Genomic DNA, 12657 nt, shown 5'->3' with positions numbered 1-12657 from the left:
GTATCAACAACTTTTAAAACAATGTTTTAATTTAAGGATTGTGAATACAGGGGAAAGCTTTTAACTTCAGTATTTCAATCAGCTTCTAGTTTCATTCATGTCCTTATTCACTAGTCATTTTATTTCCATTTTCTCTGCAATACTTGCACAGAATTTCCTTTACTTGTCTACTCCAGAATTCTTTCAGCAGTGCTACTTCCTAGTACTTATGGCATCACCACTACAATGCCACCATAAAAATACCTACTATAAAATTCAGAAATTTGAGAGGGTACCAGAAAAGAAAACATCACATAATAAATCAAGAAAAGGAGCAAGCTGATAAAGCCTTGGGAAGATTCCATTTTGACACAAATGTCATGGTAATCTTCTTTGGTAAAACAGCAAACATGGGAGCAATGTGTGACAGTTACATGGAGGTTTTTGCCAAGTGTATTTTTAAAAATACACATGAATTTTGCATTGGCTCTTTAACATTCCACGTTAACTGGTTTGCAGGCATGCTTCTGAAGAATGTAAAGTATATAAAAAAGTAAAACACTTACTTATCTCTAACATTTTCTTTGATGGCTTTCAATAAAAATACAGATTCACACACCTTGACTTTCGTTACTTTGATAGCTAACTGGTTGTGCTTCCAACAACTGAAGAGACTACATCTGTCAGGCATTGAGTCTCAACAGTAAGGGTAATACCAAGAAGGTGGCAGAGCTGGGATACTGTGCCATCAAAACCACAGCATCACATTTGGCTCCAACAGGTGTGCAGATGACTGCTTGTATTTTGATACCAAGTACAATCAACAAAATCGTAAGCTTGTGTGGCTTGGTAAAATTGCCAGTCCACATACTCAACTGACTTCAGGGACAGAGAGGGCAACTCTATCCTAATGTGGCTGGAAAGGAACAGAGCTACGTTCACACAAGAAAGGTCACTCTGCACCATCCTCTTACACGGTAGTACAATATCTATGCTCACTCTGCTTCCAGGGCAAATCCAAGAGACATGATCTTGCTGAGGCATCAGGCTGGCCTCCATCCTGTGCAATACAAAGGCATATGAAATCCCTCAATAAAAACAAACCTGCATTCATACATATTCCTGTTTTTCGTGACTAAAGTTACAATCTAAGGACATCTAAGTGAGATGATACAGCTACAACTGTTGCAGAGTGCAGTGCTCCTGAAGTTCTGTCTTTCAAATGAGACATCATTAAAAGGTGCTGACATCTCAGGTTATTAAAGAGATCACAGGACTATTATCTTCACAGTATGACGACACCTTTTGTTTAACTGTCTTTTAGTAATATAAATGTGCCCAAATGCAGCATACTTAAGAATTCAAATCATAAACTGTTATTACAAATCATAAAATGTTATTACAATTACTAAAGGGAATAACTAAACTGAACATAGAGAACAAGTCATATGGTAAGTAAAGATGGACAGTCATACCCAAGTGACTAACTTCCTCAGGCATTACTTAACCTATTCGTCGTCATTATTTATTGATAGCAATATAGTTATTTCCAAAAGCAAAATTTAGTCTACACTTCAATTTCTAGTTGGTGGGGTTCTTTTCCCCCCCAAATACCTTTGAGAAAATAAAACTTATTTCTCTGCTTTAAAAAATTCCATGATCAATCTGTTACCTCTGGCTTCAGATAAGTATATGACCTGACAAGAGGAAGACAGACAGCATCCTTCTCTGAATGTTTTGGTACACAGCCTCCTAATCATCATTAATGAAACACTGCAGAATGTTGCAAAGAAATGTGAAGAGCATAACCTTGTGTTAACTTGAAACTGCTGTATCTTACAGCACTTTATTTCAACACTCCCGCTCACCACATATATGAACTCTAATCAATTATATCTAGTTTATGGGACATTGCCCATTTATAACATCTTTGCTAGGAATATAACATATTAACTGTTAATAATAAGGGTTAACATGAGGATGATGATATTGCAGATTAACGCATCTGGAAGCCAGATTCAATAGCTTCTTATTAGATAAAATGTTAATCAGAGGTATCTGTGGTGAAGGCGGCTATTCTTTAAAGAGTCTAGCTAGGCTTGCTCACAAGGACACAGTCTGGTAATTGTGTGCATAGTATTTAAGGTTTCATTAAATAAATCGGAATGTCTTAGAACGCTTTTCTTGGGTAAGCTTTACACCAAAGGTTTCATAGTAAAAATACACTTTTCAGAAATGTAACTGACAATCTTATGTTCAACACCATTCATTTAAGATGATAAATTATTTGCATTAAATGCATTATTTATTATAAGCTTCAACATGTCTTTATCAGGGTTGTTTAGACAATTTATATTTACATTACTAGGCAATTATGAACAGAAAAGGCAGTTCAGAACATTATATTCTCACACACATAGGGCAAAATTTAAACCATAACCACTACCACAGGTTAAGCTGTATAACAAAAACACTTAATGGACAACAATGTATTTTATTTCTGGCAGCACTAAGGGTATTTTGTGCACTGTATACAGGGAGACTAACAAATAGGATCACTAATACAATGTAGCATTCAGACTATCATAGTATGACTCTGTGGAAGAGTTAATGCTTGTGAGTACCAAATTCAGAATTAAAATTCACTGAAGGCATTGACTTCAAAGGTCCCTGAATGGTATTCAGAAGCCCAGCTCAGCTACTGTTGAGTTTTAGCTTGAAACTTGAAAATTCCACCCTTTATTAACTAAGCACTAAAGCTAAGTTGCATGACCAAACTAATGAATGGTCCAAAAAAGATAACCAGGAAATTACTAGTCAGTGTTTCTCACTCCACAGTAACTACACAGTACCACATGAAATGATCAAGCAGCAAGTTGTAAACAAGTGAACAGAAGTGTGTGAACTGTGTGCTTGAATCTACTACATGTTGAGCAGGCCAGATGTATCAAGGAAATTCAAAGGAAAATTAGAGAAGTTCACAAGAAAAAAAGGTTTCAGCAGTCCAAACCACAGACTGCCAGGGTACAGGAACAGTTCATCAGGGTGTGCACGTTTAGTTTGCTATCCTAAATACCTGCCACTGGATAAACTGAACCTTCAGAGAAGGTGGACCTTATCTTGGCAAGATGTGTTGCTGGGCTGACCGGAATGGCTGCTCTTCATGTGTCAAGTTCACAACGAAGATCTCAAGGAATTTTAAATATTTATATACCCCAAGAGAAGTCCTCAAGTTTTGAGCTTTGTGACAAAAAAATGCAGCTTTTGTAATTCCCCCCATCCCCAGACTAGTTTGTTTATCACTCTGATGAAAAAATAATTCATGTGTGTATTTTCCTCAAGAAGAACAGCTCTGAGTCATGTTACAAACCACAGAACAATTCATGTGCATTTTACACACTTCTCATACAAGTGTCTCCAGGGCTGGTAGCAAGAAGAGAGGCATACGCTTTGCCTTCCTGTTCTTGCACATACAAAGTTTTACCACCTCTTTTGAGAAGTAACAGTGAAAACTGCAATTTATAGGACAGAGTATCTTGTTATCTGTCCATAAAGTCACCAGAGGAAAGATCTCCATCTTGCTTAAAAAGATATGCAGATCATTCCTTAACATTTCAATTTCTACAGAAAATAGCTCTTTTGGCTACGTAGAGCACCAAAACTCAGTGAGGTATAGCAGGGTGAAAGTTGCCAGTGAGCAAAAGTAAAAAGAGCTGAAGTTTCAGTCACTTAGAAACAAAGGTACAGGTCTCTGGATGAATTCCTGTGGAAGAAACACATTCCATAGAAGAGTGAAGACGACAGGAAACCAGTGAGGCAGACCATCTGTAATCAATGTATTCAGTGCAAGAATAACAAAACATGCATTTTTTTCTTAGAACAATTATCTTTTTCAACCTACAGTAAGTCTATGGTCCCAGGTATATCAAGAAAGCTTTGCTGTTGTGTATTGATATATATCATACGGTCAAAGCAGTTCTTGTGTAAACACAACCACATCAGATGAATTACAATTTGTTATAGTAAAATTAAAATACTGTAAAATAAAAATCTTCCCACACAGCTTTACTGAAGCAATAGTTGATAATGTTAGTTACTCTCACAGTACTATTTATCCCAGTTTAGTATACACTGCTATATTTGTATACAGTACATATGCTGCTTAAGACTCTCTACTAAAAACAGCGTGCCACTGGCATGCCACTTACAAATTGTTTCAGACTAACTTCACAGTTACCCCCCTTTCCAGGGTGCTGGCTTACATACAATGCAATTAGTAAGATAAACATAAAAGACAACGTATACCTCTCCTGAAATCCTTGAAGTGCTTCAGCCTATTTCCCTGCTCTTCACAAAGCCACAGTCCTCAGTAACTTACACTATACCATACCACATGCGCCAGCAAATCCTCCACAAGCATAAAGACTTCCTAACCAACAAGGGACTTACTAAAGCACCATTGTTAAAGTGTCTTCATTGTAGACTGACTAATATCCATACCTTTATAAAACATGAAGATAAAATTTGGTCTTCACCCTTTTCTTCTACCATGAACTGTAAGGAACCAAGGCCCTAACTGAAGACTAACAATTGAAAATGAAATCTTGAACTAAGAGGAATGAAGCAGCATCACATTTAGTGGTACACAGGGACTCTAGTAATTTGTCTTGCTGCTGCTGCTATCTCACTAACCTCTACCACAAAAATACCCATGGGCTTAGTTGCCCAAGAGTGGGGCTCTGTTTATCTGAACAGTGCTTTCCCAATTGGCCTGTCATCCATTTTGGATCATTACAAACTTGTCCAGCTCCTGCATGTGAAAGCTCTCCAAGAGATCTCCTGAGTGATCAACTTACTTGGCAAGCGTTTGTATTTTGCCCAGCCTGACTAATAGCATATGGTTTTGTGATTCTGCAACAACAACGGGTTTTGGTCCTCTTAGAATGAAGTGCAGGTAGTGTTTGCATTCATTGTGACACACTTTGATGACCTTCTGGAAGGCAGCTTATTTCAAATACTGACCAGAAAAATCTTCCTTATTATTTAAGTGTCATTAAATCACCCAAATTTATGTCTTAAATATACTATCTAATAGGTGCAAGATTACACAGTAAAAAGACATCTTAAGATCAAGATACTTACAAAAAGCAGAAGCAGAAGTGGAGTTATAACAATGCCCTAGAAGAAATAAAAAATATGTCTGTTAGTCGGGGAAGCAGAATACTCTTTACTTCCTTGTACCTTAGTGCATGGAAATACACAAACATCATTCAACATCACAGAAATTAAGTGACAAGAAGTTCAAGTTTGCTCTTCACTGTGTACGTTCTTTAACATCCGTACGTCAATCATTTTATAAACTACACTCAGTACAAAGTATCTTTTTTTACCGCTAGTTTTCCCCATTTTGCACCTAAGCCCCTCTATTCTATAAGATTTGATATATAGATCAGATCAATTATTTTAAAAAACATATTAAAGCTCTCCCCTCACTGTGCTGTATCTTAACTCCACTAAGCTGCTCCTCCTTAGGGGGGAGACTTGTGATCAAGTCCCATGCTACCCAGTCCCAGGTCCTCTTCTGAGCAAAAGCCGCATCAACCGTGATGAATTAGGTGTTGTGACTGTGTAACGTAAACTGATACTCCCCAAGGAAATGAGCTGAGATCTCAAAACTCATTTCACTTGATTAGACTTCGCATCTCACTGGTAGAAGGCAAGTCTTTCATCTAATTTAATCACACAGGACCACCTCAGCTTTCCACATCCCCCAGGCAGATGCAAGCAAAAAGATTTGTTGTCTTCACTGACAAGGAACAGGTTTAAAGCTGATGATTGGACAAAATAGAGGATTTTAAGTTTCACAAGAGCAGATCTTACAATGAGTTGTTTGGGTTGGGAGTTAACATGACATGCATCAGTTTCATAGCTGCAAATAGCAATTCCCCACCATCCTTCCATCTGACTTCAATATTTTATTATTGCTCAATAAAATGATTCTATCATTTAATGCATGCTAATTCACAAAGCTTGCTCAGAACTCCTCTAAGCCAAGACTATTCTTCATCCAGATATGTCTCAAGAATAACTAGTCTTTCAGCTATCCACAAACTTCAGTGTTTAAAGGACAACAGTCCAAAACTTGCTCACATCCATCTAAAAGGATGCTTATTTTCTGTTTGTTTTTAGCTCCAAGTGAAAAACAATTGAACAAAAAAGCAGTTGTCTGCTGCTTTTCATTTAACCTTGAGTAACACAGCTTTACTTCAATCTTTTGGAAGCTAATATAAATAAAAACCTTATACAACTAGTTTTGTATTTGCTTTCTGGGTCCACAAAAAGTCTCGGATCCAGACAGCCCATTAGGCACAGAGAGTTCCTATTGTGCTCTTAAAACAAAGTGCAACAAGTAAATGCCACAAATGACAGCAGACAAGAAAGATCTAGGAGGCAACAGTTAAGCTGTGCAACTTGAAGGCTCTGCAGAATTTAAAAACATATTTTGAAATAAATAATATATGCCATATCTGACTGCCCCACAGCCTAGCTATCCACAATCATTTATCTTTTTGCAAATGTCACAGCTGAGATAGATCATAAAAGACTAGAAAGAGAAGTAGAAGCAATAAGAATTGCTTCAGGGAGTCACTCACTGTTTACAGGGAGGCCTAGATGAAAATGCAGATAACAGTTATGAAGAAATATAGGTGTTCAAGTATAACAGCTGTAGAGGAAGAAACAAAAGTTGAGGAAGGGAGGAGGCACTAAGAGGCTGAACTGACACTTGCGTACAGTAGCATCTATGATGCTTAGAATGGAGAACTGACAGTAAGATCTGTATAATGTAGATGCAACACAGTCTCTTCATCAGAATGACCAAACTCCAGCTTTTATGAACTACTATTAAAAATACGTGAGCCAGACTTTCCCCTTCTTCCCCTTTCCCCATTGACAACTACACTGCACAGCTCAAATATTACCAAGTGCCTGAGTATTCCCTAAGCATCCTGTAATTTTGGGATGGCAGAACACCACTGCAGCAGGATTCCACCTTCAGACCTTCACATAAGCGAAGACGAGCATGAATGGAGCAGGAGGTGATACACCAAAAGCATCCTGTAGTCCAAATGAGTATTGAGCGTAGGGAGAAGAGAGCACGCTGCCAGCTGGTGAGTACAGCCAGCTCTCCTCTAAATCTGAAGGAACTCATTGATTCAGCACCATTAGTCATTTCTTAGGCGCTTCATGCCTCAGTACATTTCATAGCGCTTTTATACATTACAAAAAAAAAAAGCAAAGGTAAAAAGAACAAACCTTCCCCTTTATCTTGTTGATAAATAAAGATGGTGTCCTTCCTCTTTAGGATGGGACCTGTGACTTGGTCTATATTTGCTTTAGAAGCTTGGTGATATTAACACAATGGGCAACAGACACTGCTAATTCAAAGCATATAATGTCACAAAAGGAAACATGACCTCTGTGACAGCAACACTTCTTCATGATTCTGTAAGCGGAGAGGAAGAGAATCCTGGTATACATCATAAATAGATTCCTGACTGAGCTTGTTGAAAATCTAGCATTCAAAAGGTCAATTCTAGCAATTCTTTACAAAATTTTGCTATTAAACCTGGTGATCTTAATAATCAGAAGCAAGTTTCCTGTTGCCTCACCACAGAAAGGATTTACAAGATTGAATCTTCCCATTTGCAATACATATGCAATTCCCTGGGAAGCTAAACTATTACCTGATAGAACAGACAAGTTCATATTAAAAAATAGATGCCGTTGCTGAAACAGAGTAATTTGATGTTAATTTTTTATTTTGATAAGGACCACCGGTTTGAAAAACCACAGGGATTACGTTAAAACCAAGGGGGTTTTTTTTGTCAGTAGTGCTGTGGTGACTGTGATGGTTTATGGGTGCAAGCAAGGCAATACTTGTTAGGGGAGGGAATGTCCGTTACCAGACCGACTGATGGAATTGGTAAAGAACAAACTTTGGGTATGTAAAGCCCATTTATATGTTACCTGAAAACACTGATGTGCTTTTTTGTGCAAAAGCCCTTCTTCTTCAGGTTTCTGTTCCACATTTGAAGAGTTTACATGACTAAAATATATCTGTCTAACAAAAGGTATTACCTTTCCCTCCACACACCGCCTTGCTTCAACACATTATGTCTTCGTTAGAAACATGCTCCTCAATGTGCTCATAAGCATGATGTGGTGTACCTCAATTCATACCCACTGAAGAATAATATATAGAGCACATTGTGTCTAAAGCCTACTGATAGAAAATACAGATGACAATTTAGGTTTTGAAGGTAAAACCAAAATCTGATTCACTCAGAATAAAGAAAAAGTGGAAGAAAACAGTTACTCTACATGGTCCAGCTCACACGCTAGCAGAGGCTTCACAAAGACGAGCATATTCTGACACTGGCAGTGTGGCTGCTTTCTAAGACTACAACAGGCTGAAAAGCTCAAAGGAAGCCAAAAATTAAAATAAAGACTATAATTTCTGTACAATATGATATCATTTCTATGCGATATACAATAAAGAATATCGTTTTTATGTCCATTGGACACTCACACCTTCAGAGAGGAAAAAGTAACTAAATTTGACTACGCTTTTCCCTGCCTTGCTTTCCAGGCAAGTGCTGTCAAATACATAGTGCATGGAGATAAACAGATTGTAGATTAGCACCTCCAGCAGAAGCTGAGCATCTGCCCTTGAGAATGCAAGGTCATTACACAGTTTTAGCATCTTCAAAGTTCGGGTGGAGCGTTAAGCTTTCTGACTGCTACCCACAATGGAGTCAAAGTTGTAAAGTGACTGCCGTTTGCTATCAGCAGAAAAACTTTCAAGAAATCCATTTACACCTCTGATGTGAAAGACTGACTGAATATATTTCAATGATTTTAGTGGAAAGGGAAGAAAAAAATCTCAGCCTGACCTGAGACACTGATACAACACAGGAGTCTGAATAGTCAGATACCTGTAAACACATTTCTTTTTACAGTAAAGATCATGAAACATGTCTTAATTAAGAGAGTTTAAATACAGGTTTGTGTGTGCGAGCATGTGCATAAACATACGCTTTTACAGCAAGGACATAATTGGAGATCCATTTAATTGTTATTTGCCTTGTATAGGTAAAGATGTTAAGAGGTCTTATGCAGTACAGCATTGCTGTATAGCAGATATTAAAAGGTGTTTATTCTCCAAAAGAATATGTAGAATCAATACAAGTAATTGGCTGCCAAATCAGACAGCAAAAGGAAGTAACATAATGGATTTGAAACTATGATGGCAAATCATTAAGAAAGGAATTATGCAAATAGTAAGAGGAAGGTGGGCATAGATCCAGAGGGACACATGGTAGGAGACAAGTAAGGATTATTGTAATGAGGCATGAAATACATGTGAACTTTCCTTCGTTTCCTTTACCCACAAATTTCCCATGCAATTTTTCTTCATTCTTACAGGTCATCAGTATGACACGCATGTGGCAATTACTACTGAAAAAACCCTTAACCAAAGTCATGTCTGATTTGTCTTAAGTAGGACTAGAAAGAGAAAAAAGGTTTTTGTAAATCAAGGTTCTAAACAAATGTGTATTTTCTGAAATCAATTATCTACTCGTGCTTAAAGCTACAGATGTTCTTGAATGCTTCATCAGAGCAGGACACAAAAGGAGCAAAAGTGTAAGCAGTGTTATGTTATAAACTGAATAAAGGTTAGTAAAAAGTTAACTGGGCAGCATTTCCATTAGTACTGATAGGATAAGGTACAAGAAAAGTGGCTATGAACTCTGGATAATTTCATCAGAAGGCAAGCATGAATGAGAACTGAAGCTCAATCCTCATCTGTGTACAGCAGTATTTCTCACACGGTTTTATTTCAAGAATCACTGGCACTTTTTGGAAAAGAAAGAGCAACCAAAAAAACCTAGCCTGCCTCCTCCCCCCCCCCCCAATCTGTGCTGTTTTTCTGATTACAACATGAGAGATAGACTTTACCTTGAAACATTTATTATTTTTATTTCTTCTTATATCTTTTGTTTCCTTGCTTTTGTGCTTGGAAGTGTGTTTTTTAAAAAAATAATTTTTTTATTTTGTTTTTGACAAATTTGCAGACAACTTTATAATGTTTTACATTTCAAAAAGATAACCCTGCCTCTGGAAAAGTACTTCTAGGTCTGAATTAGGTATGTTTGTGAGCAATAGACAGCTGGTACCAAAGTTCTGACAGAATACAGATAAACAGATGTTCTCAAAAAATCTGGTACCATCACAAAGGAAAAAAATCGGGCTCTCCTAAAGGTCAAAAAGCTTATTGTTCAGTGTTTTCAAGAACATGATAGAGATTGTAAAGACCACAACAGCATTCAAAGCCAACTCTCAGCCTATTCAAATGAAGGAGTACAAGACTTCCCCCTCCTCTCACCCCTCAGACTGGTCACAGCTCCACAATTCCACATCACAACATGACACCTGTGTAAAACATTGCTTATTAGCTGCGATACCACATTATGCATCCTCTTGAATAAACTGATTTAAAGTATAGTCCCATGCCGAACTGCTTTGTAGTAATCTTTATTTTAGATATCATATAAAGAATGACTCCTACTGCTGAAACAGGGCTTTCACATATGTGGATAACCAGTCGATCCTCAGAAATGAGTTGCCTTCTCCCTTCTTCCACCTGTCCCCACTGACCTTCTTTGGAACTATGCAGAACCTCTTGACAGACACCACAGAACAAGGTAAAAACCCCTACGCTAAATATATTTACTTGGTTCCAAACCAGAAGAGCAAAAACCACTAAAAGTCAGGTTGAGACTAGGCAAGTTCTTGTGAAACCGTCAGTATGCACTGAATAAAGAGGGGTCCTAGCAGAAAAGTGCCCGACAACAGGGTTGCATAAGCAACTGTGATTTTTGCATATCTCAGTTTTCCAGTACTAAACCATTTTAACATGATGATTTCAAGTCTGCAACTGAAATTATTTGAAAACATTTCAGTGCATTAGTATTTGGATCAAGTGGCTGCAGGAGCCTATTTGAGACAACATCCTTCTGGGTTCTTTAAACAGCTTTTAATATTTGTGTAAACATGGCTATACAAACTATGCTGTTCATTTCTTCCTACTTAAAGACAACACTGGAGATGACAAATCTTTGTTGAATGAGATGTTGAACTACACTTCCACAATAAAACATACGTTTTCTGCCCTTTCAAACTTCACGTCCATGTAAATGACAAATCTTTGATTTTATCTCTTGCAATCTCAGAGATTAAGTTAGAACTGCACTTTCTGGTGTGCTTGTAATTTCAGTCATTGCCCCATGATGCAACTTCAACATCCCTGTGTTGTTCCCCCATGGACATCACAGAAGCTCCTGATGCCAAATAATCACTTGCCTTTTGTTTTCCAATTTAATTATTCTCAAAATCATTTCAGGTGCAAAACACAGGCCTTTAAAAGTCTCCTACCATATATCCCTTTTCTGTCAGCTACTCCAATGACATTGCTGGTTCTGAGAAGGCTTATACAACTGTAGGACTTCAAAATAAAATATGTAATTTAGCTCTTTGTTGTCCTGTTTTATATCAAATGACTGATCTGAATGCTGGGAAGAACAAAGGCTTATAAATTGATGCTTTTTAGGATGCTAAATGCACCCATCCTCCCCATAATAAATAATAGGGAAATCTGAAAAGATATTGAAAAGAACATGAAGTTAAATTCACACATTTTTGTTAAATTCATAAACACTGTACAACACTAAGGCAATGAACTACAATACAAAATTGAAAATACAATTCTACATAACCCTAATTCAACTATAATTATAAATTAGCTGCAACTCATCCAATTAGGCCAATATTGGATTTTAATAACAAAACTGTAAAATTAGAAGCGCTATGTCAAAATGGCTTTTGCTTTATTGAGGGGACAAAATAAACCAGATTTCATACCAACTATGAGATTATGCATAGTACTTTGTGAATTGTTCCAGACATTGTACCACCTTTGTTCTGTTGTGTCAGCCTAGTGGCCTCTACTGTGGGAAGGGAAATTAAAAAAAAAAAAAAAAAAAAGGCGTACTAGCATCAGATAACAGTAGAAATCAAAAGCATTTCCACTAGTTATTAATAATTACTAATTGCAGATGTTCCCCTCACATACATTTTATGTAAGTATGAAATTGAAATGGAATCAAAAGCAATGCAAGCAGCCAGAATTCAATTCTTCCAACACAACAGAACCTAGAAACTAAGAAATAAAGTGATCTGAACTACTGGCAGTAGCACTACTACATTTGTCACAGATTGAGTGTAAAGAATAAAACCAAAAGGAGAAAGTATTTCTTTCAGTAAGGTTGAGGGGTAAGGTTCCAGTATTGGATTGAGAGTTAAGCCAAGAGTATGAAAAGAGTATTTCAGAAAGGTAAAACTCCATATAAACCTAGTTTGCCTGGTTTCCCAGCAGAGGGCATCTTCAACACATTAGAAATTTTCTTCCTACACAGCCACAAAATAGTTCAGAACACAGTAGTAAGGACCCTGAAGTTTTATGGCAACTATAACAACTTCTTGGGGCTTCGCAGATGATACTGGAATAGTATCTGGAATGATGCATAAAATACAACAAAAGTCTGAATCAGAGTTGGA

The 12657-nt window shown here is 37.3% G+C and overlaps 1 protein-coding gene across 8 annotated transcripts in view; it reads right to left on the bottom strand.

Annotated features, from left to right (window-relative positions):
* SLC10A7 (solute carrier family 10 member 7) overlaps positions 1 to 12657 on the bottom strand; it is a 154780-nt gene that overhangs the window by 48667 nt on the left and 93456 nt on the right. For 7 of the 8 annotated variants that reach the window (XR_012042603.1, XR_012042604.1, XR_012042605.1 and 4 more), the window contains one exon: positions 5122 to 5157. The exons of the other annotated variant lie outside the window; for it this stretch is intronic. Coding sequence is in view for 4 of the 7 variants with exons in the window: in XM_072862124.1 (XP_072718225.1) it covers positions 5122 to 5157 (36 nt within the window). In the remaining 3 variants the exon portion in view is untranslated. The remainder of the gene's footprint in view (positions 1 to 5121; positions 5158 to 12657) is intronic. 8 annotated transcript variants of the gene reach the window in all.

The sequence above is a fragment of the Ciconia boyciana genome, chromosome 5, assembly GCF_034638445.1.
Source record: "Ciconia boyciana chromosome 5, ASM3463844v1, whole genome shotgun sequence".
NCBI classification, from domain to species: domain Eukaryota; kingdom Metazoa; phylum Chordata; class Aves; order Ciconiiformes; family Ciconiidae; genus Ciconia; species Ciconia boyciana.
The sequence above is the reverse complement of the archived record's forward strand: the minus strand, read 5'-3'. Positions and strand labels throughout refer to the sequence as shown.